This window comes from Heptranchias perlo, chromosome 44, assembly GCF_035084215.1.
Source record: "Heptranchias perlo isolate sHepPer1 chromosome 44, sHepPer1.hap1, whole genome shotgun sequence".
Classification (NCBI taxonomy): domain Eukaryota; kingdom Metazoa; phylum Chordata; class Chondrichthyes; order Hexanchiformes; family Hexanchidae; genus Heptranchias; species Heptranchias perlo.
This window is the reverse complement of record NC_090368.1, coordinates 2471939-2494728: the sequence shown is the minus strand read 5'-3', so window position 1 is coordinate 2494728 and position 22790 is coordinate 2471939. Positions and strand designations below refer to the sequence as shown.

The following is a 22790-nucleotide window of genomic DNA, read 5'->3' as shown; positions in this document are numbered from 1 at the left end:
TGGAGCAGTTTAGGGAGGGAATTCCAGAGCTTAGGGTCTAGGCAGCTGAAGGCACGGACGTCAATAGTTGGGCGAGGGGAGTCGGGGATACACAAAAGGCCAGAATTGCAGGAACGCAGAGATCTTGGAAGATTGTAGGGCCGGAGGAGTTTACAGAGACAGGGAAGGGGCGAAGCCATGGAGTGGTTTGAATACAGAGATGAGAATTTTAAATTTGAGGCAATGCCAGACCGGGAGCCAATGTAGGTCAGTGAGCACAGGGGTAATGGGCGAATGAAACTTGGTGCGAGTTAGGATATGGGCAGCAGAGTTTTGGATGAGCTCAAGTTTACTGAGGGTGGAAGTTGGGAGGCCGGCCAGGAGAGCATTGCAAAAGTCGAGTCGAGGTAACAGAAGCAAGATATAGGGCTGGAGGTAAGGGGGCGCAAAGCTGTGGTAGGATTTGAAGGTGAGAGCAGGTGAGCGGATGTGCTGCAGACTCCAACAAGCAACACCTCTTTATGCTGAGGAGGCTTACTTGCACAAAGGGAAACCAACATTGCGGCAATTTTTCTTCAGTTGGGTTAAAGGTTCCACTATCCTGAGATGCACTACCTAGTGGATGGTTGACAACAGGCTGATTATCAAAGATCAGAATGCAGCCAATTTAATTCTGCAATTTTTTTTTAAATTGAGAAACCCAGGAGAAGGGTCAGGAAGCATAGTGCAAGAAACCACCAAGGTTCAAAAGAATAAGGAAACAGCAAAATAAAAATCAAAAAATAGCAATCAGGTGACACAAAAATTGGTGTTAAAAGCCTGTGGATTATAGGAGGAAGGGAAGACAAAGGGAGTTGAAGAGCACCACGGATTTGAGATCCTGGGAAAGAGTGAGTTAAAATTAGGAAATGATGCAATGTGTCTTAGGGTGGTGTATATTTGGAGCTTGGGAGGATTAACCCAAGGGGAGGGCCTGGGTTTGAAGTTATCGGTCTCAGGGGCTCGGTGTCAAGAGGTGCTGAGCATAGACCAACTGGCGCTGGGAGGGAATCAGGGTCTGCTCAGATGGTTTTCATGCAGCTCCCTAGCTTTACCTTGCAGAGCTGGAGCAGAGGGCCCCTGGGTCTTGCTGAGCGCTGACAGGATACTCTCCGGAGTTAATTCAACTTTTGACAGGATGCTTGCCAGAGGATTGGGAGTAACTGGAGAAGGCTTCTGAATGGGGGCCTTTAGACCACTATTGAGTTGCACACCAGAAGAAGCCGCTGATGTTACTGCAGGCACAGACGTTTGACCAATCACTGGGCTGACTGCAGACAAGAGGGAGAGAAAAGAAAAATCTGATATGTTCAGTAAGCTGTGCAAAATAATGCAGCAACAAAGTTTAAAACGATTAAACAAGATTTCAGTGCAATTTAGTCCTTTGAGAGACTTAACGAGTTTTAAAAAAAAAAGGTTCACAGATAGATTGGTGCCATCTCACGTAAAACATTACCCTGAAGTGCAATACCTGTGTTGTCACTAACCCCTCCCCCCAAAGGTGCTGATACTTGCTAGGGGAACAGGTGCTGGCTGACCGCCCTCTTGTACCTCACCAGAGGGGCAGGATTCACATGTGAATTTAGAAAGGGGCCATTCACGTGTGACTATGGGGGAGGCATCACACAAGGCCTGATCCTGTTGTCCCTCGCTCGTATTTTCCTGCAGAGGTCAATGGATAGTGATTAGGAGTGGGACGTTGTCTGATTTACCTCCACTCCTCCATAGCCCCCCAGGAGCACTAAGACCAGCTGTAGCTCTTCAATTGACGTCTGCTGAGCTCAGCTCACCCAGCGGAGTCTGGTCTCACTAATTACCATATTGGCACCAATACAAAGGGAAGAAAAGTTGTGTAATGTGCTTCTTGTATTAATTCATCCCCTCAAATTGCTCCCAATCCGCAGCTCAAAATGCTCTCGAGAGACACAACCCATGTTTGGAAGAAACCAAACCTGTTTGTTACAGTTCAACTGGACATAGCAGCAACATTTCACATGCCCAACATTACACTTTGCTGAAATCCTACCCACAGCCCTGGAACATTAGCATTTCTCGTTTGGTTCTGCAATGCCAGATATATGGACCATGCTTTGTAGAACACTGGAAAGAAAAATTGGGGAATTTTAAAAAATTTTGGATCAAAGTGCAGCAATACCTTCGAGATTTGTCCGAACCTACCTGCGTCTTCATTAAAAGGATAAGAAACTGTAAAGCATACCTAACAGCCAGAGACGTTTCTAACAATTGGACGGTCAGTTCCGATTTAGTCTGTACAATCCACATCTGTTCACAACAAATTCAAGTTGCCAAGAAAGAAAAAAAAACTCATTTGCATCCCGATTCACTTCCTGGCCATTGTTACTAACTGATCCGATTTCTGTAAAGGACACAGGGATAAACACTTCCAAACAACAATGGGTGCAAACCTAAAAAGCACAGCAACTCTCAAAGATACGGGTCTTAGAAATCAAACTTGAAGTTGTCTGCTTCCTTCCCCCCTCCCCTCACCCCTCCCTCCCACTCCTAGACTCTCCTGAAGGCACTGACTGTTTCTGAGCTACAGGTGCTGACCACTCTCCAGTAGCTCGCTCACTTGACCATTTTTCCATGTGTGAACCTAGATGTTTAACCCTGGAGGGGCACCATAGCCAAGCCCAATCCTGGGCTCACCTGATGCCCACACACACACTCTCCAGCTGTGGTCACTGGAAAGCATTCAGCAGCAGAAGCCCCTTCCTAGCCCAGGAAGAAAGGAAGGAGGAAAGGAATAAAGAACTTGCATTCATTTGGGGCTTTATACAGCACTTTTCATGACCTCACGGCGTTCTAAAGTGCCTCACAGTCAACAAAGTACTTTTGAAGTGTAGTCACCGTTGTAATGTAGTGAAACTTGAAAGTCAATTTATGCACAGCAAGGTCCCACAAACAGCAATGAGACAAATGACCAGATATGTGTTTTTCTTTTTAAGTGATGGTGGTTGTGGGATAAATAATGGCCTGGACACCAGGAGAACTCCTCTGCTCTTCTTCGAATAGCACCATGAGATCTTTACATCCACCCAAGTGGGCAAATAGGGCCTCAGTTTAACACCTGATCTGAAAGACGGCACCTCCGATAGCACAGCGCTCCCTCAGTACTGCACTGAAGCATTAGTCTAAATTATGTGCTCAAGTCTCTGGAGTGGGGCTTGAACCCATGACCTTGAGCACCGAGATTAATAGCAGCCATCCTATCACTATACCCGAAACAGATTCTGGGACCTTGTAGTTTGTATGGTCCAATAGCACCTTCTGATAGAAGAATTTAGTCCATTTGAAGTAAACTCTGGAGGCAGAAAATCTGTAGATGGAGTAAATTGGAAATAAAACGCTCATTGATAAGGAGTAATCTTACATGGAATGGTTTATTGCCCAATAACAAATAATTATGTTTCTAAGGTTTCTTTTATCTCCTCTTCCACAAAATAATTACAGAAGAGACAACCTTTTAATTCACTGAAGGACAGAATTCTAAAGGCAGGTTTTTTTTTTGATTACCGTCAGCAGCTCATTATCAGGCTGAATAAAACGGATGGAAGTGCAAGCATATGTCTAATCATAGTCTTAACGTGAACTGCGAAAACCTCCCTGCCACAACTAATATGATTAGATCTGAGACACATTACTGGACATGATGGTATAGTTATTGCTTAGAGGCTTTAGTGCTTGTAAAGGTGAGGGACATTTCACAGATCTGTAATCACTTTACTTCACCCTGGTGATCTATAACTCTCCAGGTGTAACCCACGCTTGAAAGGCCAAAATCGATGTTTCCCCATTTCAAACTATGAACAGGGGAACTTTTGTCTTTATATTTTTTTATATATGTAATGACTTTTAGTTATGGTAAGACCAAATCAAAAATGCCTTCAGCCAGTTGCCTTGCTGGGATGCCCGTGTAAAGAGCCCTTTCCTCATTATACTGGTCAACTTAACTCAATTGGGACATCTTTCCCAAATTGGTCAATCCACGTTGGGCTATCACACTGTTAAGTGTTCACGGGATTCCCCGCAGGGCCATTTAATGCGAACACATTCTGGTGATTGATGGCTGTTGGTTATCATACTGTGGACATCATTGAGGAAATCCTGGACCATAAACTCATTGTTTACTGTGGTGGGTACCTGCTCAGATGTCTTTTGTTAAGGACAATCTTCAAAGTGACTGCTCTAATCCAGGCTCCTTCTCAGGATCTTCAGTCTTCTATTCACCCAGCCTCTTTTTTGCAAGGAGGTGAATAGGAACTCGGTCACAAATCATCTTATGCCTGCACTATCAAGACTGTGTTACCAAGAGAGGTGCTGCAAGACTTTTGGATACTGTCTTGGTTTTTAAAGTCAATCCAGTTTGTATTAGAATGAGCTGGATTTTGTAATAAATTGTACCATACCAATTTTTCTGCTCAAGTATATAAATAAATCTGAACAGTAGTCTTAGCCTGTATGCCGTGTGGTGCTTTCCCACATTTCTGAGGTGATGAGTTAATGTACTGATCATCCCACATAATCTACAGTGAGTGATTTACTGTAATTGTTAGACCTGGGCTACACCAACCTATACGTGACAGAAAATAAAGACACAGGTTTCAGTTCATAGCACAGTCTGCTTTTGCAAACTATAGTCCAGCTTTAAATACGAGAAAGATGTTGGGGGAAAAAATTCCAAACTATAACACAAGCATCCAGTGTCATTATTTAGCACTCTCAGATCAGGTACAGCCCATGTTAAACGCAGAGTAAAGCTCCCTCTACTTTGCACCAGTAATGTGACTCAGCTGCATCCTCAGAAGAGAGTACATCAGTGTGACAATTTCCCATATCAACCTTTCTGTGCCCTCTTTCAGAGGCTGACAATTTGGTGATTAGTGCTGAATTATGGCATCTGTTTCCTGTGGTCTGATGTCCACAAGGAACTGGACTGAAACTGACAAAACTTATTCCAAGGATGTATTTAATTTACTGGCTGAAGATTCCACTTCCCTGACTCTCAACAATCAAGCTCAAAAAAATAAATGGACTTATATTTATAAAGCACCATATCACATCTCTCAAAAACTTCTCCAACCGCTTAATATTCGAAGAATTGCCATGTTGCACAAAGCAAGATCTCACAAATAACAATAACCAGTTAATGCATTTTTAGTGGTGTTGATTGAGGGTGGGTTGTTGGACAGGACACAGGAACTCACTGCTTTGCGTTAGGTAGTGCCATGGGATCTTCAACAGCCACCTGAACCCCCAAAAAAGGCTGAGGTGGGCCTCAATTTAACATCTCATCCAAAGCACACTAATGACTATGCAGCACTCCCTTAGCACGGCAACTGGAGTGTCAGCTTAGATTATGGGTTCAAGTCTCTGGAGTGGGGCTTAAAGCCACGATCTCCTGATAGAGGCAAGTGTGATACCGACTGTGCCAGGCTGATGGATACCTTTTTAATTAACTAGCAGTCTTCCTATTCAGTTCAATTGTCAAGACCTCATTGCATGAGGAGGTAATGAAGGAACCTGCGACCCACCCCCTAAAATAAAACAAAACCTGCAGTGATTTGTGTTGGGTGGTCTCTGGCAAGCCCCTACATTTCTCACCTGTGTTCTTCATCGCTGATGTCAAGCTGCTAAGGATAGAGCTGATTTTGCCCAAGTCGATGTTTGCCAGGTTTGGGAGAGCCAGGGGCGGTGTTACAGTGTTGCTCTTTGCCTGCGGGGTCTCTGCTGGCGTGGATGTTTTTTCTGGTTGTGGGCTCACGCTTGCTGCTGTCGCTGTGTTTGGACTGGACTCCTCCTTTTTCTCTTCACTCTCTATTGCTAAAGGGCAACGATTTAAAAAAAAATTCAAAGTGGGATCATGTTTTCCCCATGATTGATTTATCTGCCAATTTTTTCCCACCCCCTTCTGGGTGCTTTCTTGTCCTTCATGTGCCCAGACAATAGGATGTCATGTGACATCATAATTAGACCAAATTCTGTCCTCGCCGAGTGTGAACATATTCAGTTTACAGTAGGAAACAGGAGCAAGAACCTCGTTCATTTTCCTCTCACTGGTCCACGGGGACTGAAGCTAATTGTAGCACCCCTACTGTCCCGCCAGCTGACAGGGTCCGTATGCTCATCTACTCACTGGATATATTCAGAGTCACCAGGAGAGGTCTAGCTTGATTTCTGACTGTCATTTGTTGAGCAATGAGCTAGAGTGTTCACATGAAAACATAGTTGGTTGGGTTCCCTAGTGATTAGTAGGTAAATGCACCATGTGGTGCTGTGCTGAGCCACAAACACTGTGAAGATTCCATGTTAAATTCTTGCTCTGTGCTGCATTAACAGACTCAACTGGAGGCAGTGATAAGGGCACTGCAAGAGGCCTCTGTACCCTGGGCTATTGCAGGATTCCCATTTCTATCAAGTGAGTCTTCCTGGAAAGTTACAGCTTTGTGAGGACAAGATCGGGCCTGTGATGTCTCCAACTGTCAAATGGTCTGGCATCTAGGCCAGTACATGAAGAATACCCATTCAGGTCAATGTATCGGAGCAGTGTCCGATCTGGGGAACTGAACCCCAGATCAAAACGCCATGAGGAAGAGAAGACTGAGTAAGCAATAAAACTGCTAGCACTGACTAATGGCACCAGTCAATGTAGGAAACGAGAGGGACATTTTCAACTGAAAATTAAAGCCTTATGTTTTATTTTAAAGAAACATATTAAACAAAAAAATCACAACTTATGATGGGATAAAACAATCTAATACTCAGCATAAATTTGCTAGTTCCTCTGATTAGGAACAACATCTGGCTGCTATTTCCATGACTAGTACCTATGATGTTTGCTGCTCCTGCTGCTTCATCGTCTGAAAGCTCCATGTCCTCAACGTCACAGTTATCGCCCGAGGCTTCGGGTGTTGGCGGCCCCGGGCTCTCCTCCACCGTCTTCAGTGGCTCCACGACAATCTCCTCCACGGGCCGGACAGGGGACTCGGAGCCAGTCGGTGACGGAGCGTCCATGCTGGGAGATGGAATGGGAGACTCATCTGGATCCGGGAGTGTGGTTTTCAGTTGGTCCAGCTTCTTCTTCAGGTTGTTGACTCTGTTGGCAAATGTCTTGTACGCCTGTGAGAAAATAGCAAATAGCAATAGTGATGAATAAAAAAAAACAGGATGCGGCTCCCCATATGGCTCAGTTAAGTCAATAAGTAGCTAAACAAAATACATCAAAAGCTAGAAGGTTTCTTCTCTGGTTTGTGCTGAGTTACTTAATCTGAGCCAGGGCAGCAACAGGAGGAACTCGAGAGGGGTAAGGAGGACAGCCAGGGTCCCTGCTCCTGATCACCGAGGTTACTGGAGGGCAGCTGGTGCCTGTGAGTGTATCCAGCACGCATGTGCACCTTCATAAAGCAGGGAAAAACCGCAGGGGAGAGGAACAATATGAATTAAAGTCTCGTGTTGGTTACTCAGAAGAAGGTGGCATGCGAATAGCAAAAGGTAACACTGGCCATTTTCCTCTTAGTGGAATATCTTTAGTACACTGGCTAGAGACCATCTACATAAGGCAAAATGTAGGTTCACCTAGACATTGGTGATGTCACTAAGCTTACGTAACTATTGGAATCAACGCAATATAGGAGAAATTGTATTTAAGCCAAATCTTTTAATGTTGTGTGATAGGTTTCCAACCCCAGTAACAGACCTGCTCCCACCACTATTTCACCCTAGTTTTGTAGTTCAAAATGTTCTCTGCAGACACAACTCAACTTTGGAAGGACAGTTTCCTGAATTGCCCTTCCAATTGGGTGTTTTATTCTGTTTGTGTTGACATGGTACAGAATAGCAGAAAGGTGTGGAGGACGTCGAGGAGAAATTTACTGAGCACTCCCCATGTTGAAATTGGCAAGAGTCCAATACTGATCAAGGAGACTGAGCAAGGGTCAACTCAATCACCACCATCACCTGACAGCTTTATATCCTATTTTAATCCTCATTTCTTGAAAGCTTCTGCAGCTATTCAGGAGATCCTGGGAACCATTATGACAGAAAAGCCATGTGCAAGTCCATTGGAGATTCTGCTTACCAACTAATCCAAGCTGTGATGAAGTAGGGCTTCCTAAGAGGGGAGGCACCAACAGATGCAACCACACTCACAGGGCATGGGCTTTAGCTTAGGGGCATCACGGCGAGGAGACAGAGCAGATGCCTCGGGGCCACTCTTCAGCACCTACCAGCGGTTGGAAGAGAGCATCACTGGCAAAGGTTTGGGAGCAAACTGCTTGCTTGTCCTGTTAGCCAGGGTCTGCATGTCACTCAGGGATCGTTCAGGCTTCTTTTCTTTGGAAACCAGGAGACTTCGAGGTGACCTAATTGAAGTTGTCAAGATTATGAAGGAAACTGATAAAAGTTGATCCAGGCAAATTGTTCACCATGCTTATGAGTGATACAAATACAAGGGGCACAAGTTTAAAAGTAAGGAACTCGGGGGTAAGGCAGAACTAACTTTTGCATGAAGGGTAATAGGAGTTGTGGAATAAATTACCAGGGAAGGCCAATGGAGCAGACAGTAAATGGGTTCAAGAGGTAATTAAACACGTTTCAGGAGATACATTTGCAAGGAATCCCCCAGCAGTGTGGGCACATTTGCGGCACGTCTCCCCACACAGAGAAAGTTTGAGATGAAGTAAAATAGACACTTACATTTGCTACGATCTTCACCTCCTTATACTGAGCCTCATAGAATATCTCTGCATTTTCCAGCGCTTCGATCAGTGGTGGAGTCTTCTTCACCTCCCTCTCAAGTTCAGCGCAGAAATCTTCCAACTTTGAGCTGGATTCCTCAAAGTCTTTGGAAAATCGTTTCCCTCCAGCACGATCTATAAAAAGAGAATGAGGCATTCCTACAAGTGAGCTTTCCAGTCTGTACAAACTACCAGTGGGGGCTTGTGGAACAGAAAACCACAGCAGGGTTTTAAAAAAGGACTGGATGAACTCTTATTAGGAAAGGGGATGCAGAGCTATTAATTCCAGACTCAATGTAAGGAAACCAATGGGAGGTTTGGAAGGGTAGGCTTGATGGATGAATGGTCTTTTCCTGCTGAAACATTACTATGATATGAAATCTCATTGAGGGGTTCAAGATGATTCCAAAAAACCACAAGAGTGAAATTCAAGCAGAGTATATAGATCCCGTGTACCCATATATAACTCCATATAAAACCTTGTGAACACACACTTTCCTGTCCATAAACTGCACTTACTGTTATTATGACTTTTGGTTATGCGTATATCAACAATTTTCCACATTTCCCAACATTATAACAGTGACTTCACTTCAAAAGTACTTCATTGGTTGTGAACCACTTTAGGATGTCCCGAGGTCATAAAAAGCGCTGTATAACTGCGGGTTCTTTCTTTAAATAGGTCTCGGTGGCACTCTAATTGCAAGTTGGAGCCACTGGGTGGCATCATATTCCACTGTATCCTGATAGTGAGCAATTCCACAGGAGACCTACTTGTACATTAAAACTGAAAAAGGCACACATGTAGGTAGTGAAACAAATAATGTTCAAACCCCTCCCCACAACAGACGTTCTACAAGTATTCAATAGATTAATTTATTGCCTGCTTCATGTTGGTTTCTGTGCTTTACCTTTCAATCGTTTCAATGTCTCTGTGCTACAGACGTCCACACGGAGGGTCCCAAGCTGCTTTTCTTTGAATTCTCGCTCATCCTCAGCTTGTTTGTATGACCCCAGCTGATCAATCAGTGCCTGCGGCTGCAGTGGAAAACGAACAACACAAAGTCAGTTTCTGTGAAGTTTGTGATTCAATTCCCACTGCTCCTCAAGAACTAGTCCCTATTATTTTGCTTTTGCCCTAGGGTCATTTACAAGCCATGGCATACCTTGTATGTTCAATACTATAAAAATGTGACATGGAAATGAAGTACAAGCGGAGAAGCATTGCAGTAATAAACACAAGCTGCTGGGAGAAGGAGGTGCCAAGTTTATTGTTTTCTAACTGTGTCAGCGTGGCTCAGTCGGTAGCACTTTCACTTCTGAGTCAGCAGGTTGTGCATTCGAGCCCCACTCCAGAGTCTTGAACACATGATCTAGGCTGACACTCCAGTGCAGTACTGAGGGAGTGCTGCACTGTTGGAGGTGCCATCTTTCAGATGAGACGTTAAATTGACGTAAAAGATCACACTGCATTATTTCGAAGAGGAGCAAGGAAGTTCTCCCCGGTGTCGTGGCCAATATTTGTCCCTCATCCAACATCACTAAAAAAAAAATTATCGGGTCATTACCTCATTGCTGTTTTGTGGGATCTTGCTGTGTGCAAATTGGTGCCGCGTTTCCTACATTACAACAGTAACTACACTTCAAAAGTACTTAATTGGCTCTAAAATGCTTTGGGATGTCTTGAGGTCGTGAACGCGCTATATAAATACATGATGTGGAGATGCCGGTGATGGACTGGGGTTGACAAATGTAAAGAATCTTACAACACCAGGTTATAGTCCAACAATTTTATTTGAAAATCACAAGCTTTCGGAGGCTTTCTCCTTCGTCAGGTGAATGTGACATAGGAGAAAGCCCCCGAAAGCTTGTGATTTTCAAATAAAATTGTTGGACTATAACCTGGTGTTGTAAGATTCTTTACATATATAAATACAAGTCTTTCTTTCTTTCTATTACAGCCACCAGGACACTGACGGTGCACAGGGATACAACAGTATCATGGTAATACTGCCGGTAAGCAGCTATAGCTGGAGTTCCTTCGTGACTGAGTGGGCGAATGCACTGCATAATGTGGTACCGCGCTATACAGACCAAGACGGTCAAGGCTCTCCCTGCGCCAAGTTTACTGATCTAAGCTAGGGCAAGTAATGGGACTCGGTAATTGGCCTCAATGACACTGGGCTGAGGAAAGAAAATCAGTCACGGGTCCCATTTCTAATCTCTATCCAGTAACCCCATGTATGGACATGGGGCAAGGACAAGATCAGGTTTCACTGGTGAATAGCCTGGTGAGACCCATGTCTTGGCTCACCCATCAAGTAAGGCAAGGTACTGAAGGGATACCAGCACTCATGAAGCTGTACCAAATCAGAAGTCACCACAGGAGGGGATAAGTTTGGGGGGGTGGGGTGGGATGCAGGAAATGTTAATATTAAGGTGACAATACATTTGGAGCACTTGCTACTAACACTGCACTGCCTGATTTTAACCACAAAAAGGCTGAGTTATCTATTTGTCTTTCTTACTCCTATCACCAGGGCAAGTGGGGGGAGCTGCTTCACTTTAATGAATGTGTTTTGCAGTGATATAGATCACTGCACCCTCTCTGAGGGGAGTTAAACATATAAAATCCGTTCTTAAATTCTACACAAGTGTAACTATTATTTTAAAGCTGTGTGGTCATGTCATGGTGAGGGTTTTCAGTGACTATGAAGACTAAAAAAAAAATCCCTTCATAAGTCACATTCAATCCACATGGTTGAGTGGATAATTGCGTGAGATACTGGGCTGCACAGACCAGATCCCATGTTCCATCTCTGATCTGTGCTGAGTTAGCTAATCTGAGTCTGAATGACGGTAAGGATGCCACAAATCAATCTCTGTGCTTCTGGACCAGGGAAGGGAAAAAATAAGCAGTCGCTGTTACTGCTCCTGATCGCTGTTCAGTAACCCCACCTAGAAAGCGTGTATGTGCGGGCTTCAGGTGAGGACAGGCTGAAATGCCTCCCATGGCCCAATGCTGGCATTGACCATCCAGGCTCGCACATTTAGAATGGGCACTTCAGTGAGGCGTCAGAGGGCAGCTGTACCTGTACCCCAGCATTCAGAAGAGATGGGGAGAAAATTGGGAAATAAAATGATAAAACACTCACCCTGAACTCAGCGAGTATCTTGGATTTCACAACTACTCGGGTTTTATTGCTCACTGTAAAGGAAGGGAAAATGCAATCAGCAGTGTAGACAGCAGCCTCACCAAAATACAGTTCTGCGGGGCCGTCACTAAGGTTTCAGTGAGTCGTAAAAGTAGATGTGTCAAATACATCACTAGTGTTTATCTTTTGGTGTGCATATCATACACAGCCACTCACTGGTATCCGTAGCGAGAAATGCCGTCAACCAAAAATGAGAGCAAAGCGTCACAGTACTCAATACCAAAAGAATAATAGATACACTGGAGCAGCTTTGCCTCAGGGCTCAGATGTGATTTTTATAAGCCATGACAGCTCAGTTCTGGTTTGGATGTTATCTGAACCCATGGCAATACCACTGCTCTGTAATGACTCCCTGGTAAACCTTTACTATACACACAAAACTATACACTACAGCATTAGCATCCCGTTGAAACATGATTTTACATAAGGTCTCAGATTCGATTCTCCCAGACCAAAGCTAGGAGAGCAGTAGGTACTGGTCCTAGCGATCTTGGATTACGACAGGAGAAGGAGGTTAACCCGATTACCACCCAGCATCTACTAGAGGAAAGTGTCCACGTGTGGATATCAGATGAGGACAGGATCTGACATGGCAGATATGCCCCCTCCCAATCCTATAAAGGAATATACTACCAACACTCATTGCCACATGAAGAATGGCCATTTGGCAGGGGTACCAGATGCACCCATCAAACAGTACTGCAACAAGTGCCAGTAACTATCGGGGGGGGCGGGTGCGTTCTGGATGCCACAGATAGCAAGCACGGAGCTCAGCGTTGTCAAATCTGTATTATTTCTGCTGACTAGCTAACATGTTATTTCTGCCAATGTACACTACTCAAAAAAAAACCTCTGCAGTAATAGCATTGTTTCCCTTTGGCCGGCTGACAATGTCTTTCGAGTGTTAGGGCAATGGGATTCCAGGAGAATGTCAATATCTGCAGAGGTTCCCCTACAAAGTAAAGCTTGAAAACCATCATGTTAGACAGACACTGGAGTATGGATATCAGAAGACGCAGCTCAGACCTGAACACTCAACTAACTAACCACAGCCAAAGGTTTAATTAATTAGATATACAGACACTTCACTGCCAGGTTAAGCTGTCACAAGATAGAAGAACAAGGTACCCAGTACACTTACAATGTCTGATGTTTAACTTCTGTTATCAGCATTGTGAGGGCATGAGGACAGCACAAGTCCTCCTTCCCCAACGTCACAAAGATTATTTAATAAAACATTTTTAATTTTGAGATTCTGATCTCATTTTTCCTACTGCTTGAAATTTGTTCCATACCTGTTGCCACTTTTGTAAATTCAGCTGTCTTTCGTCCCACTAAAATGAATGGAAACAAGTGAAAAAATAGTGAATTTCCTGTGTGCTTAGTCTGAAGTCTTTGTAACAATCGATCCGAACTGCATCGTGATACCTTTTGTTTGCATTTGTACATAAGGGAAGCAATAACTATTAAAAACATTTTGTGTAAAGCATCTGGCCTCATTAAACGGTTTTAACTGGTGAGAGTCGGCAGAAATAGAACCCCCCTCCCCCACCTTCAGTCTCCTCCTCTGCCTCCTTCATTTAGTTTTAAATGGACGCCTCTCCCCAAATGATATATAAACGCTGTGCAGGTTGTTGTTCAATTGCTCCTGCCCGTGGGGAAATGCTTTGTCTCTGCTTGGCATGTCCTGTGACTGAGATCGATAAATTGTCAGGTGGGGAAATTGCAAGCATGAAACTGCTTCCCGTTCAGTCTGTGGTGCACATCATTGGGACACCAATCAGTGGTACTTGATGTAAACTATTGGTTCATATAAATCTGTTCTGCTCAATGGCCTGCGCAGTCCTATATACTCAAACTGCAATATTTCTATTTTCACAAAATTTGCTAAAATAAAACGTAGGCATGGTCCTAACAATTGGAGGGTAACCAGAGGGGGATGACAGACCAGTATTTTATGGTCTGGGCTGAGTTAGGCAATCTCAAATACAACAACAGTTATGTGCTAAAGTTGGCCCTTGGGTTGGAAGGGGAAAGAGAGGAGAAAATCACCCAGGGTTTTTGCTCCTGATCATGAAACTGCAAGCGCGTGAACGTTAGGTGAGCATGGACTGGGATCGGCTCTCCACGGTCAAATAGCCGGTCAACACTCTCAGTCTAGGTCAGGACAGAAGAATGGTCCCTTGGGGAAGTATTGAAGGGCTACTGGTGTCAGTGGAACCATTCTCCAGCAAGAATCAGCATTTTGAGGGTAGAATAAAAATTGTTGAAAAAGCACAAGTGTATAAACTGTGCCCTTAATGGTGGCTGCTGTTTCAATACAAATTGCATATCTGCATTTAAGGAGAGATAAAATACATAGATGGTGGTGCGATATACACACCAAAGCATTTCGCAATTCACAGACAAGCACGGTAGGAAAGATATATAACCTGCTGCAGGCTGAATTTTCCAAAGTTAAAAGTTACCAGAACAGACATCAGTAGCTGTCACAATATAAATGCCACACAAGCTCAATTTGTCATTTTAACAATATGTCCTTCGGTGGGTCACAATTATGTTACCTGTTTTATAACATTGTGCTTCCTTGACCTTTTTAAAAAGAACACAACATAAACTAGGAACACAATCTCTTGATATACTGCACAAGTTCCTAGCAGTTCATTGGTTATATTTTATAAGGCTATACCCCTCCTCCCTTTCTTTGCGGGTGCTTAGCTTGTGTCGAGCCAGTCCTTACACCCTGGTCGTCATTAGAGGCCTCTTGACTGCATAAATGAATACTCCTTGCTTGACAGGACAATGATTTGGTGAGCTTGGTCATTAATAGCTTTGCTCCAATGCATGTTTATGACCTCTAACTCTGGGTTTTGTTATGCACTTACTTTGGCATCCCTCAGCAATTTTTTAATTAGTTAAAGCATAAAGAAATGCACAATTTATATAATGTGTGGGTGTGTGTTTCTCTGCATTTAACAGCAGTACAACCGAAACTGGCATCAGTGTTAGTTTCGTCATCGATTGTTACCCTACTGCAGCTCCTGGTTACATTTTAAGAAAAGCAAAAAACCGCAGATGCTGGAAATAAAAATAAAAACAGAAAATGCTAGAAATACTCAGGTCAGATGACATCTGTGGAGAGAGAGAAAGAGAGTTAACGTTTCATGTCGATGACCTTTCATCAGAGGTCTTCGACCAGAAACATTAACTCTGTTTGCTCTCCACAGATGCTATCTGACCTGCTGAGTGTTTCCAGCATTGTCTGTTTTTATCCAAGTTACATTTTGTTTTGTCTGGACTAAGAAAAGGAAAAAACTGCCACAACGCCTGCAAAAGCAACAAAATCAAAACACAGTTCCATACAATTACATGAATTCCACAGCACAAACAAGTCTTTCAGTCTAACTGGTCTATTCCAGTGTTTACATGCCACACAAGCCTCTTCCCACCCTGCCATCATATTCCTATCTGAGGTAGGGGAAAATTAATGTGCTGCCTTCATTTTTATGATCAGGGAGAAGAATGTAAGCAGAGAGTTGGCACCCACGAGTGGGTCCAGCAGTGGCATTGGACGGATCATTATTCTGAAGCTTGTAAACTAGGCTTAACTTTTTGCTGCACACTGAGGAGAGGCCAATTTAAGATACAAACAGAAAGTTCTTGGCACCTCCAGAGTAACTGAGTTGTGGAAAAGGTACATAGAAGGTTCACGAGAACGGTATCCGAAATGGGAGGTTATAGCTTTGAAGAAGGGGATCGTTTTCATTGGAACCTTGAAGGTTAAGCAGCAAGTCTACAAAATTATCAAAAGGTTGGAGAGGATAAATATTGAAAGGTTGTTTCCACCACTGAATCACTAACAAGGGGGCACAGACCAAGGATCATAACGGGAAGAGTGAAGGGTAAAGTTAGAAGAATTTTTCTTTCACACAGAGGATTATTAGAATATGGAATACTTCACAAGTGGCTGTTGAGGTGGAGACTGTAACATCGATTAAAAGGAATTTGGATAATTATTTGAAAAGGCAGAATATAAAAGGATGTAAGGAAAAGGCAGGGAAATGGGATTAGACAGTTCCAATTGCCAAACTAGCAACGGCACGATGGGCCGTAAACTTAAGATTCTATGAGAAAAGTACAGCACCAGTGTTACTGGGTCAGTGATCCCATGGTATCAGGCCTTTTTTAAAAAAAAACACACATCCCTTTTTGGTTGCTTTTCCAGTGTGTGGAAGTTTAAGCGCACAAAAAAATGATGGAAACAATGAAACTGTTTCCACAATTTTCTTTGCACTGTTCTTGTACATCTGGACTTTTATTTTTTTCAATCTAATTTAAGATTTCTATTCACTACTAATGGTTGCTGCAGTTCCTTTCTCTCTGCTGGTTCTCTACTTCTCTTGCAATGATTTGGTTCCCCTTATTCCCCTCTACCCACCGTTCATTTGCTGCTTCTTACTTCCCAAACTCCTGCTACCCAGTTCAGTTGTTGGATTCCGGCAAGTTTTGCTTTTTAAGATTCTACTTTAGAAAAAAAAAATGAATGTAACTTTTGTAGATTGTTTGCCCAAGAATTAAATCACATACCCTGAAGTAAATAAATGAGTGTCACAAAAAACAAAAAAGGATTCTCATATTTATTTTTGAACAAAACTTGTATTTATTTGGCACCTTTAACGTAGGACAACGTCCAAAGGTGTTTTACAGTTGTGTAAGGAAAATCAGATGCTGAGCAAAAGGAGAAGAGATTACAAGGGGTGATCAAAAGCTTGGTCAAGGGGGTGGGTTTTAAGCAGGGTCTTAAAGGAGTAGAGATGGAAGGATTTAGGGAGGCAATTACAGATAGCTGGTACCTATGTAGCTGAAGATACCGTCACCAATGGTGGGGAGAAGGATGGGGGAGATGCACAGAGGCCGAAGTCAGAGTAACAAAAAGTTCGGGGATGGGCCTGGAGGAAGCTACAATGATAGAGAGGGATAAGCTGAAGTTTATGGAGGGTGGAAGGATGAGAGCCCAGCCAGGAGAGCATTGGAGTAATTTAGTTTGGAGATGTAAAAGGCTTATGAGGTTTTCAGTGGCAGATGGGCTGAGGCAGAGGTAGAGGTAGAGGCGGTCAATGTTAGAGAGTAGGGAGTATTTGTGAGGGATAGCAATATCCCTAACTGGGACTGTCATGTTCTGATCTTTGGGAATATACAATGCATTATAACTGCGGGATAGTTAGCAACAGATCAGCTGGTGCGCGTACAAACTTCAAATTATTAGCTACCCTCCAGAACATGAGTAACTCCTACAGGCCAGGTTCCAAACATATGGGCACCTATTGCTTAGAAGTTTTGTGTAGGATAGGTCCAAAGTTTTAAATAACCCTTCACGTCAAATACAGTGAGGTGTGTTACAATTCTACACCATGGCTACTGAAATGCATGGAACTCCCGACCACAGCACCCTCCAGAATACAGTACCTTACTGTAACTGCGTCCATGGAAAGCACCTGTTTAACAAGGTTACTGGACTGACAGCTCGCAGGTGCTGAATAGTATTGTATAGCATCTCACAAACTGGTAAAGCGCTTGCTTTGCCACATGGCACAAGGTCACACGTGCCTTCCAGTTCCGGCACCTGTCAGCTCTCCTGCCTGGGAAATGGGATGTTACACGAGGAGAGGGGATGGAGCAGAAGACCAAACAAAGAACAGAGAATTCACTTATTGCGTCAGTTAATATAGCTCTGTGGCTATAAAGTGACTACAAGCTTGCAGTAATGCCCACCAGTAAGAAGGGTCTTGAATAATTGAGTTGTGTTACCGTTTAGGGTGAAGTATCCTGCTTTTTATATAAAAAAAATCAAATATCTTCTGAACATTTCTGGAACCAACACCGTACAGTCTTTTTTTTTTACACAAACTGCCCTCACCAAGAGCAGCTCGCAGGTCCACAATCAATTCCTCTGGGTAGACGCTCCTCTGCTCCCATATTGTAAATATTCGCTCCACTGATTTGCGAATGGAAGGATCCCTAAAAAAAGCCAAAAAAGTAAAAGAACATTTGTGAATTAGTACTAGTTTGGAACCACGAACATTTTACTTAGCTTTTTACACTTGGGTGACTGATTAAGATTGTTATTTGAGTCTCCTCAGATTTATCAAGTGTTGGGTCCAAGCTTATTATATGAAAAGGACAAAGGGAAGAGTACATTTTGTTTGTGTGGATCTCTCCTGTGCTGTCCCCATTCCCACATTCTTTTCTCTTTTTTTAAATCTCTGCACCATCTTACTAATGATCTTTCATATCAAATTACTTTCTATTAAGCATTTTGCAGATCAACTAATCCATCTGCTGATCTCCTCCCTCACCCTCATTTTCTATTTGTTTCCCCAACCTTCCTAAAATGCCTGTTTATCTTTCAGGCTTCAGTTCTGATGAAGGGTACACACCCAAAACGTCTTTTCTCTTTACAGATGTTGCCTAACCTGCTGTGCATTTCTAGCATTTTCTGTTTCAATTTCATTACCTGTGTTGGCCCAGTTTTGGATTTCACTGCAAAACTTGCCCATCTGTGCAAGTTCTTCTCTTTACACTAACCGTCCCCTTTAAAAAAATAAGAAAGCAACATCGCTAGTTGGTTTCTGTCCCATATCCCCTGAAACAGGCTGCAGGAACTTAGCAAGCCAGTGTCTATTATCAAATTCAGTTTGCAAATTGGCTGAGAACTTGTAATTACAAAGGTTTGCCAATATCCGACTTGAGAAGAAAAAAAATAAGGTTGCTTTGAGCAGGTTACATTTATTCGTGTCAGTATAAAATGCACCACTGTAGGGCTTTTTGCACATCTGTTGGCACAATAGCACGTAGCTGGAGACAACTAACAAGGACAGGTATACCACAAATTTGGCCAGTTGCTGTGGGGAGAAGAGGGATCACCTGGAGAAATTGCACTCCAGTACGAACAGAAAAGCCAGAGATTTCTCCTAATCTAATTCATGCTATAACAACCCTGCTTCATCAATTGTAAACAATTTTACAACACCAAGTTATAGTCCAGCAATTTTATTTTAAATTCACAAGCTTTCGGAGGCTTCCTCCTTCCTCAGGTACAATTGTCAACCCCAGTCCATCACCGGCATCTCCACATCACTGCTTCATCAAGTGATGGTTAACTCCATATCTAGACCTTGGTGCACCGGGACAGAGCTTCAACCAACAACACGTTCTGGAAGAGTGTTCCAAGTACAAACAGTATGTGAAGTTTCACCCTGGGACTGCAAGGCATCTTTACCTATACGGAGTTACTAAGTTAAGCAGTTGACAGCACTTTGCATGGTGGACATGTTCAGTGGCAATTATTTAAAATATCCCAAATTTACCTTTCCAAATATTCTTTGTACGAATTCCTGTCAAGTTGATTTGGCCACTTTTAAAAATATTATGCAATGATTTCAGTTATCCATGTATGTGTAGTTTCAATTTTCTATAACTGCCATGAATTGTTGAAATCCATTTATGATTTCACTGCATGCTTCTCCAGATTCAGGTCACTCTGTCTCTGCACTAAACTTCTTTTTAGGCCTTAACTTCTGTCAGAAAAAAAACTGAAGGGTGACTAATGTTACACTCAAAAGAGGGGAAAGGGATGTGCCAGGAAATGATAGGCCAGTTATTCCTAACTCAGTTGTGGGTAAACTTCTAGATACCATATTACGCAATGGAATTAATGAACATTTAAAGAGAAATGGGCTAATCAGGGACAGTTAGCATGGATTTGTAGTGGACCACTTGACTAATTGTACTTTTTGAGGAAATCAGAGTGTACAGATAAAGGGGTGGCACTGGATTTTCAGAAGGCATTTGATAAGGTGCTACATTAAAGACTTGTAACAAAAATTAAGGCACATGGTATCCAAGGAAATGTAGCCGCATGGGTAGAGAGCTAGCTACGGGACAGAAAATAAAGATGTGAGTGTGGACAATGGTGTGACCCATGGATCTGTGCTGGGACCTCTGTTGTCTATTTACAAAAGTAAGTTAGACATAGACACAAGAGAAATGATATACAAGCTTGTGGACAATGATGATGAACTAGGGGGCATGTCAAACTATGAGAAAATTTTAAGAGGACATTAACAGGTTAGCAACAGGCTAACAGGTGACCACACTATGAGCAGAAGTTTCATCCAATTCCATAGACCAATGGAAGAGATAGTTAATGAATATTCAGGGTTGAAATTTCAGCAAAGTATTCATCAGTTCAATACAGGACAAAAAAAGGTGCTTTCATAATTTATTTATACTAGCTGCAGGCTCTCATTCTTGGATCATAGAAATTATAGCACAGAAAGAGGTCATTTAGCTCATGGTAAACCATCTGTTCATATCATTGTCTCCTATCTGCATATTGTGCAGGTGCTAGCTCTTTAGCAGGAACTCTCTCAATCTTAATTACTGTAAACAATTTTACAACACCAAGTTATAGTCCAGCAATTTTATTTTAAATTCACAAGCTTTCGGAGGCTACCTCCTTCCTCAGGTGAACGATGTGGAAATGAAATCCTCGAAATGAAGTCGCATTTATAATTCACAGAACAATGCTTGGTGAGTACAGACAGTTTTTTCAACTGCCCGTTGCCAAGGCAATCAGTGTGCAGACAGACAGGTGTTACCTGCCAGGTCTCACAGAATATACAAATCACCAAAAAAAACAACAAACAAAAAAAAAGAGATAGAGAGGTATAAACATGCTTAATTACACCAGTGTCAAGTTTAGGATGCACATATATGGACATGCAAAGGCAAATAAATTTCTCAAATGCAATTGTAACTAAAGATAGCTTATTATTGAGATAACATTTAAACACTTTGTAATCTTGTAAGCCTCATCATGTAACAGTTTATTACATAGACCAGTTCTCCTCTTCTATTCCCCAATTACATCCAATATCACTAATCGCCCTTTTATAGTTCATGATGTGAATGGTTTTACAATTTACAAATAGACTTTCTTTAAGTGAACATTTAATGCAATGTTGTGGGTCTCTGACCCAGCACCGGGGTTCCAACTTCCTTCTTTACAATGGTGACTCCATTTTAAAAGTACTCCATTAGCTGTAAAGAGGTCGTGAAAGGCACTATATAAATGCAAGTCTTTCATTCTGTTTTCTTTCTTTATTGGACTTGAGCTGTTCAACATGCTTATGTTATGACACAAACACACAGGACTACTGATCAAGATTCACAGTGATGCATGCACAGTGCTGAAAGGGTCATAGTGCCAGTACAAAACATCCATGCATGCAGAGAACAACAGTTTTTTTTAAAAAGAGAGCTGCCTACATGGAAGCTGGAATCAGTGAGCTACACAAACGTGGTAGGCTGGTGGCACATAGTTCACTCTCTCAAGATTCAGACCCTACAGTAATGTGAAAGCACTGTGTCCAGCTTAAAATGCCCCTCTTCTGATATAACCAACGCTTGAAAAGTCAAAAGCTAGTGTACTGGTTGGATGCTTTTCATGCACCATCATTATTACACTTTACTGAAATCCTAGTGACAACATTGTTAGATTGATACTCAATACACATATTTCAACTGGTCATGTACAAGAAAGGCAGCTTATAATAGATGTAAAAAAATAGCCTGCTTTAGTAAGAAACTGTTGAATTTTAATCAGTTCAATTTGGTTTTGCACCTATTCCAGTTCCTCAATAAAAGGCACCAATTCCTAAGATACCTGACCTTCCTAAACACCTAGGATTCCAATTTTAAACGAACTGATCAATCCCATTCTGACTTGTTCTCTTTTCTAAAAATGTCATTTTTGTTCCCTATAACAATACAATATACATTCTCTATTTGTTTTCATTAAGTTCAATTGGCAAATCTCCAGCTTACCAGAGTCAAAAAAACTGCTATTACAACAAATGTGTATTCAATAAACAGACTGCTTTAAAATATTCAATTGTAAACAATTTTACAACACCAAGTTATAGTCCAGCAATTTTATTTTAAATTCACAAGCTTTCGGAGGCTTCCTCCTTCCTCAGGTGAACGATGTGACGAAGGAGGAAGCCTCCGAAAGCTTGTGAATTTAAAATAAAATTGCTGGACTATAACTTGGTGTTGTAAAATTGTTTACAATTGTCAACCCCAGTCCATCACCGGCATCTCCACATCATTAAAATATTCAGTAATTCATCCAGATGTGGTGCTGCCGAGTTCAATTGTGCGAGGCAACTGGATTAAATACATAGTTGTGGCATCGTCTCCCTCCAAGTTTCTCTTCTCCTCTCCTGAAGGTGCTGACTCTTACTAGGGTACGTGCACAGGAAGCAGCAGCCCAAGTGGCCATTCTTAAAGTGAGAGCCTAGACAGTGAGTGTTGGCAGGTCATTCAACCATGGAGACGTCACAATCAAGCACAATATTATTCTCAGCCAACTTTCAATAACAACTTGCATTTTTACTGCGCCTTTAATGTGATAAAACATCTCAAGGCGCTTCACAGGAGGGTTATCAAACAAAATTTGACACTGAGCCACATAAGGAGATATTAAGACAGGTGACCAAAAGCTTGGTCAAAGAGGTAGGTTTTAAGGAGTGTCTTAAAGGAGGAGCGAGGTGGAGAGGTTTAGGGAGGGAATTGTACAGCTTAAGGCCTAGGCAGCTGAAGGCACGGCCGCGATGAAAATCGGGGATGCGCAAGAGGCCAGAATTTGAGGAGCGCAGAGATCTCGGAGGGTTGTAGGGCTGGAGGAGTTTACAGATAGGGAGGGTCGAGACCATGGAGGAATTTGAAAACAAATATG

General features: G+C 42.6%; 1 protein-coding gene across 2 annotated transcripts in view; it reads right to left on the bottom strand.

Annotated features, from left to right (window-relative positions):
• LOC137306589 (regulation of nuclear pre-mRNA domain-containing protein 2-like) overlaps positions 1-22790 on the bottom strand; it is a 67338-nt gene that overhangs the window by 15588 nt on the left and 28960 nt on the right. Inside the window, exons 3-10 of one of the 2 annotated variants that reach the window (XM_067975883.1) lie at positions 17907-18007; positions 13285-13323; positions 11930-11982; positions 9686-9812; positions 8734-8909; positions 6867-7158; positions 5644-5862; positions 1074-1289 (exon numbers count right to left, since the gene is read on the bottom strand). In XM_067975883.1, coding sequence (XP_067831984.1) covers positions 1074-1289; positions 5644-5862; positions 6867-7158; positions 8734-8909; positions 9686-9812; positions 11930-11982; positions 13285-13323; positions 17907-18007 — 1223 coding nt within the window. The remainder of the gene's footprint in view (positions 1-1073; positions 1290-5643; positions 5863-6866; positions 7159-8733; positions 8910-9685; positions 9813-11929; positions 11983-13284; positions 13324-17906; positions 18008-22790) is intronic. The other variant, XM_067975884.1, reaches the window with a different exon arrangement.